This window comes from Vulpes vulpes, chromosome X, assembly GCF_048418805.1.
Source record: "Vulpes vulpes isolate BD-2025 chromosome X, VulVul3, whole genome shotgun sequence".
NCBI lineage: Eukaryota > Metazoa > Chordata > Mammalia > Carnivora > Canidae > Vulpes > Vulpes vulpes.
The window spans coordinates 97,866,654-97,890,710 of record NC_132796.1 but is presented as its reverse complement, the minus strand read 5'-3'; the positions used below and the strand labels follow the sequence as shown (position 1 = coordinate 97,890,710).

At 43.2% G+C, this 24,057-nt stretch overlaps 1 protein-coding gene across 2 annotated transcripts in view; it reads left to right on the top strand.

Annotated features, from left to right (window-relative positions):
- The first annotated feature begins 16,251 nt into the window (after positions 1 to 16,251).
- The window catches only part of ZDHHC9 (zDHHC palmitoyltransferase 9), a 34,519-nt gene continuing 26,713 nt past the window's right edge, over positions 16,252 to 24,057 (top strand). The window contains exons 1-3 of one of the 2 annotated variants that reach the window (XM_026018112.2): positions 16,252 to 16,526; positions 16,873 to 16,941; positions 18,137 to 18,438. In XM_026018112.2, coding sequence (XP_025873897.1) covers positions 18,272 to 18,438 — 167 coding nt within the window. In that variant the 5' untranslated portion in view covers positions 16,252 to 16,526; positions 16,873 to 16,941; positions 18,137 to 18,271. The remainder of the gene's footprint in view (positions 16,527 to 16,872; positions 16,942 to 18,136; positions 18,439 to 24,057) is intronic. The other variant, XM_026018113.2, reaches the window with a different exon arrangement.

Below are 24,057 nucleotides of genomic sequence, written 5' to 3'. Positions count from 1 at the left end.
AGAATCTTGGCCTGTCTCAATTTCTTGTTGCCTTGATGACCCTTCAATGTAACTAAAAATGTTTTTATGTGTTCAGCTTTTGGAGTTGCTCTCAATGGAATGGTTAATCTGAAACAAGCTAGTTTGTCATTGACAAAAGTAGAAATTGATTTGTGCTTATAAACGATCACTCTGGCTATTTTTTAAAAAGATTTTATTTATTTATTCATGAGAGACAGACAGAGAGAGAGAGAGAGAGAGAGGCAGAGACACAGGCAGAGGGAGCGAGCTAGAGAGAGAGCGAGAGAGAGAGAGAGAGAGGCAGAGACACAGGCAGAGGGAGCCACCCGGGCTGCCCCCACTCTGGCTATTATGTGAAGAGTTAAGAGGGGCTGAGAGTGAGACTAGGAAGACCAAGTAGGGAGTTTGATAAAATGTTGGCACAGGGTGCACCTGGGTGGCTCAGTGGTTGAGTGTCTGCCTTTGACTCAGGTCGTGATTCTGGGGTCCTGGGATCGTGTCCCACATCTGGCTCCCTGCAGGGAGCCTGCTTCTCCCTCTGCCTATGTCTCTGCCTCTCTTTGTGTCTCCCATGAATAAATAAATAAAATATTTTTTTAAAAAGATGATGGCATGGATAAGTGTGAAAACAGAGATGTGGAGAAGCAGAAGTAAGTTGGGAGGTAGGTGTGGGAAGAGGGAGAGGGAAATGTGGAATACTAATGTCTTCATCTTACAAAATGGGCAGTTAGGAGAAACTACCTATGGTTGATCAAGCAGGAAATGTAAGTTTATGTATATTATTTAAAGTGAAAAGGAGGGGGTGCCTTGGTGGCTCAGTTCGTTGAGAGGCTGACTCTTGATCTCAGTTTGGGTCCTGATCTCAGGGTCATTGGATGGAACCCCACATTGGGCTCCATGCTCAGCATAAGTAAGTAAGTAAGTAAGTAAGTAAGTAAATAAATAAATAAAGTATTTTAAAAAAGCTAAAAAGACAACCATTTAAGGAAATAAAATTAACGTTAAAACTATATTGGAAGGGATGTATGGGAGATGTGAGTGGCGGAAGTAAACTTAATCCTTATCTCTCATAGCATTAGCTAGTAGATGTCAAGAAATATAGAGGAGGGGAGAAATTTGAAGGGTTTTTAGGAGGTAAAATTTGTAGGGCTTGGTGGTTGATCCAATTTAATGAATAAGGGAGAGAGGAGGTGAAGCTGACTTGCAGATTTTCTTGCTTGAGTGATTGGGTGGATGTGGTATTGCAACTGAGGTAAAGAATATGGAGAAGCATTGAGCTCAAGAGAGAAGATGATACATTCACAGTTTTAGTTGTATGTGGCACATTGTGGTTGAGATGTATAGTTGGTACACACACGTGGGCAAAGAATCTTACCACAATGAAATTAAAAATGAGAAATTAACAAACTACAGCAAAAAAATCTGGTCGCTTTGAAATTTAAAATGACTAGCCTAAAAGCTTTTGGGTTGAAGTGGAAATGACACAAATAAATTGTTTATGAATAAATGACAATTACAGCAAAAAGAACAAAGAACCCGTGCTGATGTTCTTAATGGATAAATGTCTTTACTTGGTAGACCTCTGCTATAGATTGAATGTTTTTGCCCCCCCCCCAGATTCATCTGTTGAAATTTACCCCCTAAAGTGATGATATTAGTAGATGGGGCCTTTGGGAGGTTCTTAGGTTATGAGAATGGAGTCTTCATGTATAAGATTAGTGTTCTTATAAAAGAGACCCATAGAGCTCCCTTGCTCCTTCTATCATGTGAGGACACGGTGAGATGTTGACTGTCTAGGAAGCAGTTTCTCACCAGACATCAAATATGTGAGTTTGAACTTCCCAGCCTTCAGAACTATGAAAAATAACTGTTTGTTGTTTATAAGCCCCCGCCAACCCCTTTTATGGTATTTTGTTATAGCAGCATGAACAGACTAAGACAATTACATTGATAACTACCGTCAGGATTCTGATACATGGAATGGGCAGATAAGATGAGCCTTGCCCATTTGGTGGTGCTAAGTGGGGCTTGTATTTGTGTGGCAGTGCCATGCATTTCATTTTGTCTTGCATTCATTTATAACTCTGAGTGAGAACTCTCTCTCCAATACCACAGTATAAATTGGCTTCATATTCTAATAGAATGTGGGAATGTTGATATGCTCAAACTATGGTATCCCAATGTTTCCATAGTAACTAATGCACACCCGGGAGAAAAGATTGAGAATAAATGAGAATAGCATTTTAAGAAAATAAGTGAGGGGCGAAGAGGCTTTAGACATGTGATTACCTCTTATTTAGGAATATGAAGATATTCATCTCTTTAATAATGGGGTTATAAAAGTTGTTTCGATGAAACTTGCCAGTAGCCATTTATATTCCATTTTTCTCCATAATCATCACCATCAAAAACATTTAAATGCTTCTTTGCCCAGCAGTAGTGTAGACAGTGAGTAAAAGGGACATAGTTGCCATTCTCCAGCTTGAAATCAGGATGGGACAGGTTAGGCCAATGTTCATATTCCAGCCTGCCTGGCAGAGCTTTGACTTTGTGCACATTAGGAGTGGGGATTCAAAGAATCCTATTCAATTCTGTGGAATTTGTTTGCTTTGGTGCAAGATTATACTAAAAACTTAACACTCTCCTGGTTAGAGACCACCCTTGTAGAGTTTGGCTGTTTCTCCTTTCCTTTCCAAGCAGATGATTTTTTCCATTCCTCCCTAACACCCTTCTTCCTCCTCCCTCAAATACATTCTACGCACCATCCCCACTAATTCTACAAATAATGTTTGTATCTATGTGGGTAGATACATGCTTTTGCGTATATCTTTGATAACCTGATAATTCACTAAAATATGAAACAGTCCGTTTTACTGTGAATTCAGTTGTTATGAACTGAATTCCTCCACTCTGTTCATATGCTGAAGCCTTAACCCCCAATGTGACTGTATTGGAGATAGAGCCTATAACTAGGTAATAAAGGTTAAGTGAGGTCATAAGGGTGGAAGAGAGCCCTCACCAGGAACTGAACTGGCTGGCACCTTGATCTGGGACTTCTAGCCTTCAGAACTGTGAGAAAATCAATTTCTGTGTTTAAGCTACTCAATCTATGTATTTTGTTATGGCAGTCTTAACAGACAAATGTATCAGTATACATTCACAACCAATAAAGCTGTCATCAGATAGACACAGACTTTGTAAGGGTGAAGAGATGACTTTCTAATTTTAGAATAACAGAGATTAAATTTCCACAGATAAATATAATAACCAATGGGATGTCTATTCAACCCAGAACAGAAACACACAGGGTATAGGGAAAGAAATATACCGAGTATCTCCAGGTTGGTAGATTGCCTCGTTTAGCTGATTCAGCTTAGCCTGCCTGATTCCTTCATCATTTATAAGAGGGGTTAAGAAGCACATTTTTAAAACATGCTCATGTCACCTTTTGAAAATTAGTCTCCAGCTCACCTGCTGTGCAAATTAATTCAGAGATTAGAAGCAAAATGTGATAGGAGGTGTCAGTAGGATGAGGTTCATTAGTGGGAACTAAAGTCAATTTCCTGGAGTAGCCAGGGGGAGGTACACCAGAATGATGACCCTTTACCTTGGATGGCCAGAGGTCTGGTAGGCTTCCTCAAGTTCAGAAGGGCCTTACAGGTCAGGTTAAAAAAAAAAAAAAGGTGTAGGGACGCCTGGGTGGATCAGCGTTTGAGTGTCTGCCTTTGGCTCAGGGTGTGGTCCTGGGGTCCCCGGATCCAGCCCCACATCGGGCTCCCTGAATGGAGTTTGCTTCTCCTTCTGCCTGTGTCTCTGCCTCTCTCTCTCTCTCTCTCTCTCTCTGTCTCTCATGAATAAATGAATTTTAAAAATATTTTTTAAAAAGGAGCATATCTTCATACAAGAGGCTCAGGCTGAGCAAGGGACATTTCCATATCTTGGTTTTGTTTAAGCTTATGACATTTGATATTTAGTCACTGGAGAAATGAGGGAAATTTGAGGAAGTGGAGTTATTGATAAAGCAATTTTTTCATCCCAGGGGATTTGGTATTCATCATTATTGCATCCAAACTAAAACAAGGCAGAGAACTATTTATTCCTAGATAAAATGGTCTTCTCTTGTCATCTAGAACACAGAGCACTTAAATAAAGCTCCTGGTGAATCAATTATATATTATATTAAAATGTAAATAATTTTTTTTCGCTGCATTTTTTCAGACTTCCAATTATTTTTATAAGTGTTGCTTTAGGGAAGTATATGAACAGTATAGTTTAGGTCCATTTTCTTCTGCCTATTTCCATGCCATTTAAAGACAATCATATCAATAAGGAGCATATCATTGCAGATAATTTCTTTTTAGTCTTTTTCTCAGTGTGTGATTCAAAGTCTAACAGATTGCCAGGATATATATTTAATACCTCAGTTCTGAGTATAAAAAAACATGATATTTTCATATCCATTTGTAGCTGGGTAGAAGTTTGACTTGAGATACAAATACTATAGTTTTGTGCAGTATAATGACATAAAAATTGATTAATTTTTAAAAAGATTTTATTTATTTATTCATGAGAGAGAGAGAGAGAGGCAGAGACATAGGCAGAGGGAGAAGCAGGCTACCCTCAGGGAGCCCCATATGGGACTCGATCCCTGAACTCCAGAATCACGCCCTGATTGTGAAAGCAGAGCTTAACTACTGAGCCATCCAGGCATCCCGAAAATTGATTAATTTTTAAGCTAATAAATGCACATGGAACAAAATTCCAAAGCTATAAAAGGATATACACTGAAAATTAGAGGTCTCTCTCCCACCTTTATCTCTAAGTTCTCCAGTTTTGACCTCTGAGGGCAACCACTGTTACCAGTCTCTTGTGCTTCCTTCTACAGGTGTTCCATAGTGCCCTGTTTCTGGAACAGGATCTTTCCCCTTCCCTAGCAAGCTCTTAGTACCTGGCAACATGAAAATGTTGCTCTTTGAGGTCAAAACTAATATTCTGACCAATAGCATGGAACAGTGACTGCCCTTGATTCTTCTCATACCCCTCCTTGGAAAACATATTCCCAAAGCAGATCACCAGACATTTGTCTACACCACCTCTAACTGGACAACACTACCACAGACACATTTATCATGAATATACAACAATCAAAACACCTAATAGACCCATACATTAGATATTATTTACTTAGTGGTGTGTGGGGGAAAGTAGGTGCTTTTGGTAGGTTTTTGAACAAGGAAGGGGTTCTGTTTTTATACAAGATGGAACCTGTGAGGAATTATTCCCTCTTTTCCAGGGAGTGGAGATTTTATGAGAGAGGTAAAAGAAGAAAGAAATCTTGGCTGGAAGGTGCAGAAAAGGCATTCCAGCATGAGTTGTGGTCTGGTGCAGATCTTGGAATTGGAGTTTGGGATAAAAGAAAAAAAAGAGTGCTGAATATTGATTTATAGAGAGCAGAGGGGATGAATTAGAATGGCAGGGAGAGGCAGTGAGGTGAGAGTGAGGAAATGTGGGATGAATGGCCATTTACATTTGTCTGTATTGAAGGTTTGGATAAAGACCTACAGACAGAAGTCAGTCCTCCTATCTTTACTGTACCTCCCATGTTCCTAGCTCTGCCATTAGAACTATCATCAGTCCAGAATATTTCTCTGACAAAGGCACCAAAGAATGGATTGTAGTGTCGTTCTCCTATATTATATTCTTCTCAGAGGTTAATTCTATTTACTAAATAGCCATAACTTTCCTTAACAGCTTGTTATGGCACAATCATCCACATAATTATGTAAAAGGATTTCTCAATCTCACCACTATTGACATTTTGTGGGGTGCTGTACTGCACACCGGAAGATATTTAGCAGTGTCCCCAGCCTTGACCAAACTGATGCTGGTAGCACTCTCCCCCAATTTAAGAATCTAAAAGGTCTAGGCATTGCCAGATGTCCTTGGAGGGCAAAACTGCTCTGGATTGAGAACCACTAATATAAAGCCTCATGAACCTATATTCTTTTTTTCTGTAAAATCCCTTTTTAAAAATCAACATTTAAGAATATCTACTGAAATAACACATTCATGTAGATAAAAATTCAATAAAGCCAAATGACTTATAATAAAAAGCAACTATCTCCTGCCCCACTCCTCCTCACCTGTATTCCCATCCCTGAGGTCTACCACTTTTAAGCTGTTTCTGGTTTGAGTTTTTCTAATGTTCCTGCTGTACCCACCTACCTGTTCATCCATTCATTCAAACCATATATTCACTGAGCTCTCTGTTTGCTAGGGCTGCCATAACAAAATAGCACAGCCTGGGAGGCTTAAACAGCAGAAATTGATTCTTTTTTTAAAAAATATTTTATTTATTCATGAGAGACACACAGAGAGAGGCAGAGACACAGGCAGAGGGAGAAGCAGGCTCCCCGGAGGGAACCCTATGCAGGACTCGATCCCAGGACTCCGGGATCACGCCCTGAGCCAAAGGCAGATGCTCAACCACTGAGCCACCCAGAAGTCCCCAGAAATTGATTCTTTCACAGTTCTGGACCTGGAGGTCCAGTATGAAGATTGTGGCAGGCTTGGTTTTCTCTGAGGACCATCTGGGAAGCCTTTCTCCGTGACTTGTGGATGGCCACCCTCTTGCTGCCTCTTTGTGTGATTGTCCCTCTGTATTTGTACCCCTGGTGTCTCTTCCCCTTCTTCTAAGAATACCAGTCATACTGGACCATGCCAATGATCTCATTTCCACTCAATCACCTCTTTATAGAACTTCTAATCTCCAAATACAGTTACATTCTGTAATATTGGGACTTGAACATATGAATTTTGAGGGGATGCAACTTAGCCCTTTTTAAAAAAGGTTTGTATTTATTTGAGAGAGAGAGAGAGAGAGAGAGAGAGAGAGAGAGAGAGAGAATGAGAATGCATAAGCAGGAGAGGGGCTAGCAGACTTCCTGCTGAATAGAGAACCCGACACAGGGCTCGATCCCAGGACCTGAGATCATGACTTGAGCCGAAGGCAGATGTTTAACCAACTTAGACACCAGGCGCCCCTGCAGTTTAGCCCTTAATAAGCACCTACTATGTGCCAGTCACTGTTCTCAGCACTGGGGATAAAGTGGTGAACAAAACACAAAAGTCTCTGCTCTTATTAAGTTCATATTCTAGTGGGGGAGAGCAACAATACACTGTAAATATATAGTTAAGATATGTAGTATGTGGGCAGCCTGGGTGGCTCAGCGGTTTAGCGCCGCCTTCAGCCCAGGGCCCAATCCTGGAGACCGGGGATCGAGTCCCATGTCAGGCTCCCCGCATGGAGCCTGCTTCTCCCTCTGCCTGTGTCTCTGCCTCCCCCCGCCATGTGTATCTCTCATGAATAAATAAATAAAATCTTTTTAAAAAGATATGTAGTATGTTAAAAGACACTAAGTGCTATGGGAGAAAAAGAAAGCAGAGAAAAGAGATAGGGAGATTTTGTGGGGGGGCTGCTGCAAGTTCGAATAGTGTAGCCAGGGAAAAGCTCTCTGAGGAGGGGACATTTAAGTAAGGATCTTCTGAAGGAGGTGAGAGAGCAAGTCATGCATCTATCTGGGGAAAGATCATTCTATTTTTTTTTTATTTATTTATAATAGTCACAGAGAGAGAGAGAGAGAGAGAGGCAGAGACACAGGCAGAGGGAGAAACAGGCTCCATGCACCGGGAGCCTGACGTGGGATTCGATCCTGGGTCTCCAGGATCGCGCCCTGGGTCAAAGGCAGGCGCCAAACCGCTGCGCCACCCAGGGATCCCGGGAAAGATCATTCTAGATGGAAAGTGCAGCCAGTACTAAGATCGCGGACATGTTCAAGTAACAGCAAGGAGACCACTGGGGCTGGTGCAGAATGAACAACGGGGAGTAGCAGGACATGCAGGGGTTGGGAGATGTTGAGACAAATGATTGTATAAGATCTAGTGAGCCCTTGTAATGACTTTGGCTTTTGTTCTGAGGGAGATGATGTGTTAGAAAAGTCTCCTTCTTCCCTCCTGTAGGTCTCCTTTACTCTCACTCTACTGTCACATTTGCAACACTTTTGACACCAGGTGTGTGGGTTTTTTTCCCCCCTATAACAAGGAATTTTCTGTCATACCAGCTGGGTGTCCTACAATTTAATTCAATTCTGACAATATCTACCTGGAGATAGCAGCAGGTCCCACAGGTTAAGGACTCAATCCCACAAGATGGTTCCCCTCATCCCACTGCAGATGCCGGTGGCAAGTTCAGGTTGTCACCTGTGCTTCTGACTGACTCCTTATAAATCTGAGGTTCCCATGACCCTCTTCTGGGGTTTGGTTAGTTTGTTACAGCAGCTCATGGAACTCAGGGAGACACTTAACTTAGGTTGATCTAAGGTTATTAAAGGATATCCTAAAGGATACAGATGAACAGCCAGAAAGAGATGACGTGTCTACATAGGGCAGGATCTGGGAGGGTCCCGAGTGTAGGAGCTCCTGTCCTTATGCAGCTGGAATGTGTCAGCCTCCCGGCATATGGATGTGTTCACCAACCAGGAAGCTCTCCGAATCCCATACTTCTGGGACTTTTCTGGAGGTTTCATCTTGTAGGCATGATCAATCATTAACTCCATTTCCAGCTCTTCTCCCTTCTCTTGATGAAGATGGGGCTGAAAATTCCAAGCTTCTAATCATGGTTTGATCTTGCTGGTGACCAGCCCCCATCCAGGAACCATCCAAGAGCCCACTTAGAGTTGCTTCATTAGAACAAAAGATGCTTCTATCTTCCAGGAAATTACAAGGGTTTCAGGAGCCCTATGTCAGGAATCAGGGTCAAAGACCAAATATTAGAACTAAACATGCTGTAGTACTCTTACCACTTAGGAATTTACAAGGGTTTTAGCTCTGTGCCACGCATGAACTGGGGAGCAGAGACCAATATATATATTTTTCCTATTATTTCACAGATGGGAAGTCATTGGATAAGCTGTGGGTGGAAGGTCTGGGTTAATGTTTAAAAGAATCTCTCTAGGGATGCCTGGATGGTGCAGTCAGTGAAGCATCTGAATCTTGATTTTGGCTCAGGTCATGATCTCAGGGTCCTTAGATCAAGTCCTGAGTTGGTCTCCATGCTCACACAGAGTCTGCTTGAGATTCTCTCTCTCTCTCTCTGCCCCTGTCCCTACCCCACGATCTCTCTCCCTCTCTAAAATAAATACTTAAAAAAAAAAAAGAATCTCTCTAGCTGCTGTGTTAATAATAGACCAAATGGGGGAAGGATAGAAATGGGGAGATCAGTAAGGGGAGTATTCCAATGATCCCTTTTCTCTAAATGATATGTGGATACTGCCCATCAGGGATTACCAGCTTTAAACATCATCTAGTGACTTGCTGCTCTAATAGGTGGGATTTTGCTCACTTACACAGCAGCCCCACTACTCTCTTCTTCCAAATACATGGCTCTTATTCACTCTCTTTAGTTCCTCTACTTAGTATACCTCTCCAGAGACAACAGTTCTAATGTGTATCTTTTTGTTTGTATGTCTTCCTGGCTATCTCTCTGCCTTTATAGAAGACTTTTAAACTCTTAAAACTCTTTTTTGTTCCATCTTCTACAGATAGTATTTCTTGATTCTGCACTTTCTAAAATTGGAGTATTAGCCTTTACAGCAATTTTCCATCTCCCCTAATTTTGTCTACTCTCCAATTTCTATATGCTATTTTTTTACATTAAGTTTGTTAACATTTACTTTATACTTTGTAATCACAGTTAAGTTTTTTGTTATTTGCCTCTAGACTGGATCCCCCAAATTGAAAACCAATAAGGATAGTGCTTATGTCATTATGACTATATAAATATATATCTGTGTAAAGCCAAGGGATGGGTCTTGATTACATTTTCTTCTTTGTAGTTGCAATGTTACAACCTCCATGGCTTGCCCTATATCATTCCATGTTCCATTTGCCTTAATTATTGGAAAATAACATTTTAAACAGTTTTATATGTTTATATGTATATAACATTTTAAACAGTTCCTTGACTTTCTGATTGCCATTCATGTATGTATGTATGTATGTATGTATGCTATGGGTAGACTAAACATGCCTTCTTTATTGTATCTCTATTTTCCAGTTTCTTTCTCATTTTGTTTATTGCTCAAAATAAATTCTATTCTCCTTAAGGCCCACTTCCTGTGTTAGTTTGAACCATTTCTTCATGTTTGACCCATGGACTTCTTGTATAGCTTTTGTTTTCCCTGGGATTTCTTTACTGCTCCTTTTGGATTTATTTCTTGCATTCTGTGCCTTTATTGTATCCTTAATTTTCCTAGCTCTTTTAAAAAATTTTTAAAAAGATTTTACTTGTTTATTTGATAGAGAAAAAGATAATGACAGAGAGCACTTCCTGGGAGGTGAGGGAGAAGCACGCTCCCTGCTCAGCATCATCATGATGCAGGACTCTGGGATCATGATCTGAGCTGAAGGCAGACGCTTAAAAGACTGAGCCACCCAGGTACCCTAATTTTTATTTTATTTTTTATTTATTATTTTTTTAAGATTTATTTATTTATGAGAGAGAGAGAGAGAGAGAGAGAGAGAGAGGCAGAGACACAGGAGGAGGGAGAAGCAGGCTCCATGCCGGGAGCCCGATGCGGGACTCGATCCCGAGACTCGATCCTGAGACTCCAGGATCGCGCCCTGGGCCAAAGGCAGGCGCCAAACCGCTGAGCCACCCAGGGATCCCCAATTTTTATTTTTTAAAGTAACCTCTATGCCCAACACGGGGCTCAAACTCATGGCCCTGAGATCAAGAGTTGCACGCTCTACTGACTGAGCCAGCCAGGTGCCCCAATTTTCCTAGCTCTTAACCATATCATCGCTTTTGCTGATTGCCCTTTTTCCTGGAGTCCTCTTATGTTCTGTATGGCACTTTTCCTGAGCTGATCAGCTCCCAAATCAGCCTTAGTTCTGTGTATTCTGTCAACACCTTTCCCTTCATTTTTTTACATATATTGTCATCTGATGCCCCTTTTCTTTGGTGTGTGCTTATACCTTTTAAATCCCTTCACTATAATTCTAATGGTGTCTTAGGAGGGAGAGCAGATAAATGCATGTGGTCATTCTGACATATTGAACAAATACAGAGCCTTATTAAAATACCTTTTTAAATCTTAATTTTTAAGTTCTAAAATTATGTTTCTCGCAATTAATTCAGACATTAAAGTGTATAAAGTAAAACTTAAAAGTTTGTTCACCACTCTCACTCCCCAGAAGTGACTAATGTTTAGTAAATATCCTTTCATACTTTTAAAATATGCATATACAAAATCATATACATATACACAAGATAAATTCTTTTGTTTGATAGAAGTTGGATTTTATAAACATTTAGATAATGGGTTTTTAAACTTGATATATTAGGCATATTTGCGTATCAGCACATAGATACTTAATTTTTTTAATTTTAATTTTTTTGATTGGGGGAGGAGTGGCGGATAGAGAGAATCTCATGGTTAGCATGGCACCCTATGTGGGGCTCGATCCCACTACCCTGAGGTCATGGCCTGAGCCGAAATCAAGAGTCAGATACTTAACTCACTGAACCACCCAGGTGCCCCAATACTTAGATTTTAATGTATAATTTTATTAAAATATATACACATACAGCAAGGCAATGGTCTGTTCTTTTCTGTATATATGCTATATCTCATTATTTTTAATAGCTGCATAGTACTGCTATGCAATAAAGAATTTTTTGTTTGCTAACTTTTGCAATTACAAGCAATGCTATAGTAAACATTTGGAACATATATCTTTGGACTTTGGCGCTAGTATTTCTTTTTTAAGATTTTTTATTTATTTGAGAGAGAGAGAGAGTGAGAGAGAGAATGAGTGGAGGTTGGTGAGCAGGAGAGGGAGAAACAGCCTTCCCCACCAAGAGGGAGCCTGACATGGGGCTTGATCCCAGGACCCTGAGATTATGACTTGAACCGAAGGCAGGTGTTTAATTGACTGAGCCACCCAGGCACCCCTGTGTTATTTCTTTCTCTTTTTTAAAAAATATTTCATTTATTTATTTATGAGAGACACACACACAGAGAGGCAGAGACACAGGCAGAGGAAGAAGCAGGCTCCCTGCAGGGAGCCAGATGTGGGACTCGATCCCGGGACTCCAGGATTATGCCCTGAGCCAAAGGCAGACGCTCAACCACTGAGCCACCCAGGCGTCCCCCCTGTGTTATTTCTTGATAGAAGTACATTTGTTGGGTCAATGGCTATGAAATGTAAAAACATTGATACTCCTAAATAGCCCTACTGAAAAAAATTGCTAATTTACTCTTTGAGAGAGTACAAACTTTTGAGGCAAGCTTTCCTTAAAAGGTTGGAGGCTCTGCTGTGCATGGTTGAGAACTGGACTCTGCACTGTTTTTTATTTATATTTAATGACTTCGCATGAGCTGTTCTTTTCTGTCTTTGAATATTTCAAGTTCCTTAGAGCCTGGGATCATGTCATATACTTCTTTGGTATTTCCTATAGTGCTTAGTTTAGGCTGGGAGGACTGTGGATGCTCAGTACATACTTAATGATTGACTGATAAGGCAGTTTATATTTTGGGCTACACAATCCCTCGAGGTCAGCTCCTGGAATGAGAAGGCTGGGCAGAGTCAGAGACCAGGGCTGTGCCGGGTCAGTATCAGATGCTCTCACCTAGATATCAAGTTTAGATATCTAAGGAACCTAGATAGGAACCTAGGAGCCTAGGTTAGTCCTAAAGCACCTAGCTTAGTCCCTGGCTCTTATGAGTTCTTAATAAGTGGTCTTTTCTTGGTGCGAGAATAATCTTAGGGCTAGTGTTGAGGGTTCAAGCATAGCACCTAAAACCATTCAGGCTGGAGTCAGAAATCCACAGTTCAGAGATGAAACAAAATTGAGAACCAGCAGGAGCAGACAAGTATCAGTGATAGAAACAGAGGCTCGGTTTGAGTTCAGTTGCATTGTAATATCACCCTCCCTGCCACTCCAGGCATTTTCTGGGGATGGGGGCTTTCTGTATGTTTGGCTTTTATGCAGTGGTATCTTCAAGGTGTTTTTCAGTCTCTGACAGGAGCCGACAATCCCAGCACAGTGCTATGAATACGGGAGGTGTGTAATGAAAGAGATTCCATTGATCACTCACCTGTTGAAATGGATAACATGATGGCAATGTTGAGGATTCAGTTGAAATGATGGTGCTATAGAGCAGCCATTAGGCCAGAACAAGATTACTGCCCAAGCTTTTCCTAATCAGGGACTAGGGTGCCCCTGGGATTGGGAAACCAAGAGGTCAGGCAGATAAGGATTAACTTCAGTGACAAATTTAGAGGCTCTGAAAATATGAGGGTACATGGATGACACAGGTTCAACAAAGTGAAGAATGGGTTTCCTTCTTCTGGCCTTTCTACCCCTAGTCAGCAGTGTAGATAAAGGAGGGAGATAGGATGTAGTTACGTATAGTAAAGCAGTTACATATAGTCATCATCATAACATATAGTGTTGATTGTGTTTCTCCTATGTGCCAGATGTTTCTTGCATATTATCTCTAATCTCCTTTATAACTCCATGAAATAGGTATTAGCTCTATTTTACAGAAGTTTATATAAGCTACTAAGAGCCAAGATTTGAATCCAGGTCTATTTGGCCATAAAGCTTTTGTGCCTTCTGCTATACACACCATTCTGCCTCTTCTATGTCAGTGATAGCAGCCCAGGCCTCAGGGAAATAGCTGCTGCCTAAGAGCTAGTTGGTTATGTGTGGGCAGGGTGTCTCATGGTTCTTTCTTTTGCTCATCAATTCATGGTACAAATATATATTAATTTATAGCCAAAGAGTTGGGAAAGGAGGGCAGGTCAGGTAGGTGGAGTGGGAAGGGACACAAGGGTGGGGAGGAGGGTTGGAACTTAAGACGGAGCAAAAGAAAAGGGTCATCATGAGCTAGAATGCAGGATGAAGGCTGATTTGGGGGGTCTGTTCTTACATGCAGTGCTAAATGGGTCTTTGGGTGTTTGCAGAAGAAACACCTGGAGCAAAACTAACAGGCAAGCTGCAGCCCGCTGGCAGCACTCAGGCCAGCACTTTATCCCTACACATCCACAAACACATACTATCATGGGAGCCATAAATATGGAGACAGATATCTTTAAAGAGGCATACCAAAATGTATAGTATACCACACAACAGAAGGTGATTGCAGTTGTGTTTCTAGTGCTCATCATGTGACTGTAACTCTCCTTGAAGGGAACCAGTGCTCATTTGGATACATAAAGCCTGGGAGGTTTGTTGGGAAGAGAAGAGAAAAAAGAAACCATCTCATTTTATAGTCACAATTTACTTGTGTGTGTGTGTTAAGACTTTCAGGGTTATATAAACTGATGTAAGTACATAGAAGGAAGTGCTATGGAATATTTGTTCATATAAATCTTCCTCATGTTTCTTTTAGTGGTAAACACAAGCAATAACAGATAATAATAAAACAAGCCTAAAAAAAAAAAAACAAAACAAGCCTGACCTACATAGCCACTTAATCCCGGAGGGATGTGACCCATACCAGGGAGGGGCAGGGCCCAGAAATGTGTTGCTGTGACACATCGATTCCAGGACTCCCTGGGCTTCACCTACATCTGAGATATGGACAAAGTATGTTTGGAAGCTGCAGAGATTTATCTTTGACTGGGATGGCAGCTGGGACAAACATGCTAATTCCTAAGGGCATCTTGTGTACACTAGCTGAGGAATCCAGGGGTCTGATGGAGCCAAGGGAAGTTCTTCTCTGTTCCATACCAAGTGTATGCAATACCAGCACCCTCCAGGATTCAAAGAGGGTAGAATTGGAGACAATGATACTACCAATCATACAGGTTATAGGGAATAAAGCAATGATTATAATCAGTATGAGTGCTAAGGAACAATAGAAGCTTTATAAAGACATACTTAACCCTAAAATTAATTATAACACATCTCTCTCATAAGAGAATTACCTAGTGATTTTTCAATCCTTTTAAATTTTTGATTGAAGGGTGGTGCCATGAAAGTGTCAAGTGTAATTATCATTACATAGTTTTTTTCTTCCTATCATGTGGGACCCAAATACTGTAAAGGAGAAATAGTTCCTGACCATGTATATGGTCCTTCAACTAATACACACAAAAATTGTCTTGGGGAGAGCTTTGGCAGTCTCCTGCATATTAATTGCAAATATTCTCACCCTAGAGAAACTTTATTCAAGCTCAGGAAAATGGTTGGCAACCTAGGCACTGTCCCCAACAGTGTGACAGGTAAGGAGAGGCCACTTTCAGCCCTTTCTCATATTTCCCCTTATATTTGGAAGTAAGGAACTATACTAGTAGAAGCAGATATGATATCTTTTAAAGTCCGCTGTATAATAGTGATGCCCTGGTTCTCAACTGTTTTTCCCACACCCATCTCGAACTTCCAAAGGATGAGGCTCACTGGGATCAGCAGTGGCTCATTGTGGCTGTAGCTGCAGAAGGGAGAGGCAGAAGGAAAGAATCAATGTGGTTGGTGGGTGGGGATTCTGCCTTGTATCCCCGCCCCCCTCCAGTTATCTAAAGCTCTCCAAAGCGAACAGTAATTTGCAACCTTCTTGGCAATCTTACCTCATTACCGAACTGGAAGAATTTAAGTGCTGTCAGTAGAGTTTCTCTAACTTCATCACCATCAATTATTTGTTTTCAGTGCTGCAAAATTATTGCATGTTCCTGGGGACAGTTCTCCCTTTCAAGTTCCTTTTTATGTTTGTTTGTTTTGTTCCGGAAACCTTAGAGATGCAGGCCAGGGTGACTGGGACAGAGGTGAGGTCCCTAAACTACTGAATGGGACTTGGGAGGCAGAGGACTTGTTTTTATGCTGATAAAGAGTAAAATCCCAGGTCGCAAGTTGATTTCATGCATGTAGGGCCAAAGGGGCCCAGGGCGGACCTAGTATGGGGTGAGCACCCGGATCTATGAGCCAGTGTTGCTTCAGTGTCTCACCGTGTGTGTGGCGGGGGGAGGTTGGTGGCCCATCCCTCCTTGTCCCATCAGCACTACCCTTAATCTCCGTCTCTGTGTAACTCTAACAGTAGAAAGCGACGCTTCTCACATTGGCGCTCGGACCCCAAAGGGAGGCTGGCAGTGGCTTGGCAGGTGGGCACGAAGCCGGGAGATGGGTGGGGGAGTGGGGCGGAGGCAGCGTCGAGTGGCATTCGGGATAGCCAATGGTAGTTTGGGGCAGGGGTGGCGGGGGCGGAGGCGCTGAGGCCGAGCAGCCAATGGCGGGCGAGCAACTACTGGAACGACCTGGTGACGTGAGGAGCGTTCCATTCGGCCAGCGGTGGGCGGTTGCCACAGCTGGTTTAGGGCCCCGACCATTGGGGCCCCTTGTCAGGAGGAGGCAGCCTCCGGGCTGGGAAGGAGAAGTCGCTGCCACCTCTGGCAGCTGACGTGGTCCCCTGGGACGGTCCACTTCCTGCCCTCAGTCCCGGCCGAGTTCGGTCTCCCGGGTTCAGGTAACGAGGGGTGGGGGTTGGGGTCTCCGGGGCTCGGCCGCATGGTGGGCTGCCAGCCCCTTCGCCGCTCTGGGCCGTGCGGACGTCGGCAGCTGCCCTTCTCATCTGGGCAGCCGCCGAGCCCCTGGCCGCGGGTGACTACACGTGGCGGGGCGTGTGTGAGTGTGTACGAGCGTGTGGAGGTGGCGCGCGTCCCAACCTGCCTGGGGCGGTGGTCCGCTGCGTGGCGGAGGCAGGGCTGGCCTCCCGAGGCCGCGCCCGCCGCCCGCCCCGGACTCGGGCCTCCGGTTCCCGGCTGGTGGGCCGGTCGCTGGCTCTCGACGGATTTTGATCTTTGTTCTCCCAGGGCCCGGCTCCCCTTCCTGGTCTCTCTTCTCCCGCTGGGCCGGTTTATCTGGAGGAGATTGTTTTCCAGGTTAGTTTTACACAAAGGAAGTGTTCTCTGCACCTCTGGTGCTCCCTCCCCTTGGCCAAGCCTTCTTGCTTTCTCATTTCCCTGCTCATCTCCTGGTCTCTATTTGGACCCTTGCCCTCTCCAGCCCGGAATGATTTTGGGTTGGTTGTTTCTCATCAGTCAGGCAGTCTGCAAGCTTCCACCTCATTCTTGCCAGCGTGGGGCATGTGGTGTCAGTAAATGGAGGCCACAGCACCACACCTGAGAGGAGAAGGTGGGCAGTGGCTGAAAAAGGCTGGGCCGGGGTGTTCAGGATGCCGAGTACGGATGACACTTATGAAATGTCCCAGAAAGCAAGCACCTTTATGACTTTTCTTAGCTGCTGCCATGTCCACTCCACCACCCCCACCCCCACCCCCACCCCTAACCCTTCCAGAACCTCTCCTGCTTAAGTCAGCCTTTCACCTATGGGTCTGTGATGTGGTTTCATTAAGATTCCCACAAATGTTAGGCTAGACTGTCAAGATTGATTCATTTCCCGGACTCAGGAAGTTACAGAGGGTTTGATTAGGGGAAATCTGTTTTGAGTAAATACAACCTGGATATGTGTACAGAGTGTCCAGAACCTCCTAGCCCTGCCAGAGGGTGGCTTGTTCCCGGGTGTGATTCATATTTGAGTGGCTAATTGAAGAAAGAAGGTGAAGTGGAGGAGGGGAGGGAATAGCTCCTTAGGGACACAAACTCTACTATTGTTTTTAGAGTCCTCTTACTGATGATTATACAACAGTGGTATAGTGGAAAGTGCCCTGAACTGGAAGTCAGCAGACGTATTTTCTTGGCTTAGCTTTGCAGCTGTGTGACACTGGACAAGTTACTTCCTCTCTTTGGTCTTAACTTTACTCACTTCCAAAACAAAGTAATTGGGGTTATCACCCATAAAAGCCCTTCTAGTTCCAAAGTTCTATGATGATCAAATCATCAGTATTATATTGGAAGCATAGGGATTTATTTAAGAAGGTATGCTAGCCCCCCTCTTTTTTTTGAGAACCTTTAACCTTTTCTCCTTTGCTAACACAGATTAGAAATAAACTTTTCCCACTTCCCTACCCCTACCCCTTCAGGCAGTGCTCATCTTTCCACCTCTGGGAAAGGAGGATTGAACTGCATTTTCTTGTTCCTGCCTCATTTTTTTTTTACCTTTTGTGCTTTTTCTTAGGCCTAGAAATTGGACTTTTGATGATGTTTGACCCTGCGGCAGCAATAGCAGGCATCGTGATTTCAAACCTGGGCTCAGCTTCTGTTTCTTCCCTCTTGTAATCACAAAGCCCATTTTGGACCAGGAATTCCAGTCATGTCTGTGATGGTGGTGAGAAAGAAGGTGACACGGAAATGGGAGAAACTCCCAGGCAGGAACACCTTCTGCTGTGATGGGCGAGTCATGATGGCCCGGCAAAAGGGCATCTTCTATTTGACCCTCTTCCTCATCCTGGGGACATGTACACTCTTCTTCGCCTTCGAGTGAGTTTCCATTGAATAGAGTTGCCTGATAACGGTTACTTTGGGTCTAGGGGAAGAACCCTCTTTCTGGGAAGTTTGTTGATGGTCCTTGGATGGCACTATCCTCTTGAGCAATGTCCTTAGATCATGCTGACTGAATTCATTTCTTTGTGCTTATAGCAGAGTCCATGCTTCCTAAAAAGGCCAAGACCTTTGACCCCAATTTTATAGCACTGATTTGGGACTATCCCTGGCACACTTGGGAAAAAAAGGAATTTCTCTTTGTTATTCGCCTCTCCTTTTCAGTGGTCTCCTTAGGTGCTTAGTGACAGAATCCCTCTTCCCCACCCGGTCTAGGCCTAAGGGTAGCCCTCATGGTCATTACTCTGTACCACAAAACTCACCTATTCTGTTACTCTGGGTCCTATTTCCTTAGGGCTCAGCTCTCTGCTAGCTATTAAATTGAAAACTAACTTACTGGGGACCTGCAGACCGGTTCCAGCCTCAAATGTGCCACAAACTCGCTGAATGTGTGGCACATATGTGCTTATTAAATGTGAGTTTCACTCAAGATCACTCAACATAAACAACTCCATATTCTCTGTGAGCCTGATACCAGCCTTGGAGTTATTTTTTTTTTTTCTGTGATGTAATAGCTAGTACTAGAGTCACCGTTTGAATCCTGTATAGGTCACTGCTCTAGGGAGGTGGCCAGTTGGATTCTAGGGTACTATGGCATGACTACTGGGTGTGCTGAGAATGCTCTATACTCGAGGGATGGGAGCAATGCTAATTTTGGGATTATTATGAGAGCCCTGGGAAGCCAGGAGGTGTGTGTACAGACTGTAAGCCATACCTGGTATGAGCCTGCTATAGTTCATATACTAGAGTGACCTGGAAATGGAGCTCCCATGCTGGGGCGTGGCCATGAGAGGGAGGAGGGGGCTCCTCAGCCAGCCTTTGTGGGTAATTAAAATGAGCTTTGCCCTCCTGGAGCTCATTTTTGCCCTTCTTCTGTGAGGGCTCCAGGCCTTCCCGGTGCATCAAGAGTGATTTTTCAAGGCTGCTTTGCCAGACTTTTTGATGGTTGCAGCTGGCTTGGATAACAGCAGGGGGAGGGGGGCAGTTTATAACAGGGCTAGGAAAGGAAGGTCAGAGAGGCTCTTTGTAAAAGGCACTTTTGCTGCTGCTGTTGCTGCCGACTTTGTGAAGTATTTGGCAAAGTCAGGTTGGTGATGGCTTCTTAGCTGCTTCCCAGTCTGAGGTTTATGGTGGAGTGTGTGTGTGTGTGTCTGTGTGTGTCTGTGTGTGTACTTGTGTGTGGTCCATGTGAACATGTGCAGTCAGGCAGGCATATGTGTACTGTTAAAAAAAATGTTTCCCCTGTCACTCTTCAAGGTTTTTTTTTTTCTTTATTCCTGCCTGGCTTCTTTTTGAAGTGCAGAGCTGAACTCTGCTCTCTGTCATTCTCCCTCTCTTTCAGTCCTTCCCCTGCTGAAACACTAGCTCTTTTTGCCACCCCACCCTTCCATCCTAGAGTTAAATTTTTGTGGTTGGAACCATTTAAAACAGAGATGAGATTTGTTTCCAGGCCCTGAGTGATCTGGTAATTCTGGGCCCAGACAACCTCTGGTTTGGCTGTCCAGGGGAATTTGAAATTTGGAACTGTTTGGCATTTGGCCCTTTTTGTATCTGGGAGCCAGACAGAGTCTGATTCGGATCTGTCCCACTTGGGCCCCAAAGGCCTCTGAACAAAACTGCCTGTGGGATGAAGCTTATAATTAGCCAAGTTACTGTTTGATGGAGGCAGGTTGAATTTTCTACTAAAATGACTTTCCCCCCCAAGTTACTTCTTGTGCTTTGCCCTCAGATATGAGGGGTGAGGTTGTTTGTGAACTGCCATGAGTTCCAGCTGTCTGAGCGATAGAGCAATTTTTTAAAAAAGATTTTATTTCTTTATCTATTTGAGAGAGAGAGAGAGAGAGAGAGAGAAAGAGAGAGAGAGAGAGAGAGAGAGAGAGAGAGAGAGAGAGAGAAAGCTGGGGGAAGAGCAGAGCAAGAGGGACAAGCTGACTCTATGCGGAGTGTGGAGCCCAACACAGGGCTTGATCCCACAGCCCTGAGATCATGACCTGAGCTGAAATCAAGAGTCCAGTGCTTAACCAACTGAGCCACTCAGATAGAATAAATATGTTTGAGGGTAGGGCTGGGGGAAGGAGAATGGAGAGAGGAAGGAAGAAGGAAGTTAACAGGTTAGCGAATGAGTGGAATGGGAAAGCATAAATCTAACCAAAGGGGAGAGGACCCTGGCGATAAATCCTTTTTATTGAGGGTAGTGAAATCTGTTAGTGCATATGCGTGCGTGTTTGTATGTGTGTGCATATGTGTTTGCCTGGGTCTGTCATATATAGACACACAGAGACTCTAGGTGGTGGCTGCCTTATTACTAGCCAGTGACAAGCTGTACAAAGGACAGCAACATGCCTCTGAAACATGTAATCTCTTTCTGGTCGACCTTTTCCTTTGGAGTATAATTCACTACCAACCACACAGTAGGGGGTAGGACTTGGGGGGCAGAATGTGGGCCCCTTGGTTAGTATTAAGCTTAGGGAGACGTCAGGAAATCAGCTGATCTAATCTCCTGTCTTCAGGCAGGTGATGACATCTGAACCACCAGTGACAGAGCGCTGTCTGTTTTCATCCTCAAATTGTCTAGGGGTGTGGATTGCACATCCTCTGACTGCTGCACTTTTGCCTTGGGGAAGTCGAGATCTTGCTGCACATCTGGACCTGCATTTTCATAATAGGGTCTTGCCTGCAGCAGGTGCTTAGGAACAAGTGCAAGTTGATTTATAGCTGCCCACGGCACAGCCCTGGGTCAGCCAGATGACTTGAGGAATCTGGCCAGGCACGCGGGCACCCCTTGATGAAAACATGCAGTGTTAGTAGTGCCAGTGGTATCTTTTTGTTTTTGGATTTTGCCTTCACACGTTTTGACTTCTAAGAGAAGGGACCTATAATTTTGAGTTGAAAATTGAATACATAAAATGAGAAAAGTTTGTCTCTCTAGGAGCTAGTTAGCTCTGTATTGTTATAAGTGTTTCCAAAGATCCTGGGTGGCCATCTCTCAGGGCTGCTGTCACAAAGTGAATTCTTGCTGGGAGTAGGAAATTGGACTAGATTATCACTAAGCCTCATGCACCCCTGAGAGTCTGAAATTCTGTATAACCATTATGTTTGTCTGGAAGATTCAAATACACACCCTGAAAAGGGAAGGATAGATTACCAGTAGGTAGCTGTATTTAAATATATTCCATATTTAAATGTAATTATATCTATGGTAAATGTATTGACTTTAAAAGCAACGTGAAAATTATGCAGTGCTTTAAAAAAAGATTTCCTAAAAACATAAATAAAAATAAAAAAGGATTTCCTAATTTATTTTTAGGGTGAGGTATTTAGATGTGAGTGCGTGTGCCAGTTTCAGCTTTGACCACATGAACCATTCTCAGTCTTTTCTGCCCAAACCCTGTCTAGCTTGCATGAACACGTTGCCACCAGCTTGGCTGGTAATGTCAGGACATTCTAGTGGAATGACGCTGACAACTGTGAGATGTCCAGCTACTCAAAGACTATTGTGGTATTTGACCAAATTCAACTTCCTGATAAAGCTTGGGGGAAGGAACACGTTCACTGTCTTCTAGAGTTGGCTTCCTAGCTGTTTCTTTTAATTTTATGACCAGATTACTGGTGGGGTCAAGGTACCCAGACTTTTCTTGTGGCAAGGATGACTGTGTGACTCTTGACCCCTGAGGTAGAAGCAGTTTGTGTCAATGATCAGTGCTTATGCCTCCTTGTGCTGTGTGTAGAGGAAATTGTGTCAAGGCACTATCAGACCTTGTTGGACTGACCTTCACAGATGCTTTTGATGTGCAGAGGAGTCATTGAATTGGGTGAACTGAAAAAAGCCTTGTAGTGCTGCCTAGTAATTGACCCACTCCTAGCCTATCCAAATTCTACCTCTGTTTCAAGTCCCTTCTTGAGTCTTCCTTCATGAAACCTTTCCAGTAACTTCTGCGTTTGTAAGGCTAGTTGTACATACTGCTCATTTAACACATCATCATAGGACAGTTCTTAGATTTTTAAATTCTATGATAATTACACTTTGAGCTCTTTCAATGTCAGGGACTATCTTTTATGTCTATGTAGCCCCAATAGTGCCCTCCACCAGACCTAACAGAGTAGGTGGTCAATAAATGTAACTGAATTCATACATTCTGGATACACTTAAAATATAACAATCTTGACTCACAGAATCATAGAATGGTAGAACTAGAAGGGGCCTTGGAGACTATCTCCATCCTTGTGCAGGTGAGGAAACTGGGCCCATAGAAGAGAGGTCCCTTTATCAGATTAGTCAGCCAGCCAATGCCTCTGTATGACACTGCTTTTCATCTCATTATTACCTTTTGGTTGTGAAATCCTGAAGACATTTAGATTTATTAAAGCGAACATAGTGCCAAATGCTAGACCAGTATATTCTGGGTTCTTGCTAGTTAGTGGTTGTGTTTCCTAATGGCATCTAGGTTATTTGGGCCTCCGCAGCTCATGCTCCTAGGAAATGAAGGCGTCTTTGTAGAAAACTAATAGCATTCTAGCATGGCATTCTGGTAGCCTTGCAGGAACAGAGATGCCCATCTTTAAGTATGAACCTAGAAAGGAAGCTTTGTGACTTAGGACAGATCATCACCTCTGTGGCTACTCATAGTCCCTGCTGCCTCAATGAGGATGGCTTGGAGAAAAATTAAGCAGTGTGTGTTCCCTACCTCATTACCATGTGGGTGATCCTAATCCTGATGAGAAGAGCACCATATCCCTGCAGATATGTGGGAGAGAAAAGGCAATCTGACAACACAAAGTTACCAGGTTTAAAGAAACACAGTTATGTAGACCAAAGCCAAACTGACACAGCAGAATGTTTGTGCCTGTAGTTCCAAGGTCCAGGTTCCTGAAGTTACTTAGATGAGATTGGGAAGAGGAAAAAGTGACTTTATTATGATCTCTAACCAAGAAAACATTCTCTGAAAAATTTTTCTGTGGAGATTCTGTCTTGTGCTTTACCTAGCTCAAGATTCTGTGTATGACTTGGCCAACCAAATGGCAGTTTTAGAAAGTCACAGTTGCCTCTCTGATATCAATCTGTTATAGTGCATAGCTAAGTTCAACTTCCTGATAAAGCACGTTCCCTGGAGAAGGGTTGGGTTATGTCTCCTGAACAGTATGCTTTCCTTCCTTTGCAGTTCTGTCATTCAGAATTTATCTATATATTTTCAGCCTCTACTACCTTTTGTGGTAATGTTTCACACTGTCAGTCTCTATTGAATGCATCTCCCATCTTTTTTTTTTTTTTACTTTATTTACTTTAGAGAAAGAGAGGGTATAAGTGGGAGAGGCAGAGGGCGAGAGAGAGAGAGAGAGAGAGAGTCTCAAAGTCTCAAGCAGACTCTGTGCTGAGCATGGAGCCTCATGTGGGGCTCGATCCCCGGACCCTGAGATACTGACCTGAGCTGAAATCCAAGAGTTGAAGGCTTAATGGACTTTGCCACCCAGGCACCCCTTCCATCTTTTGAGAATGAGTCT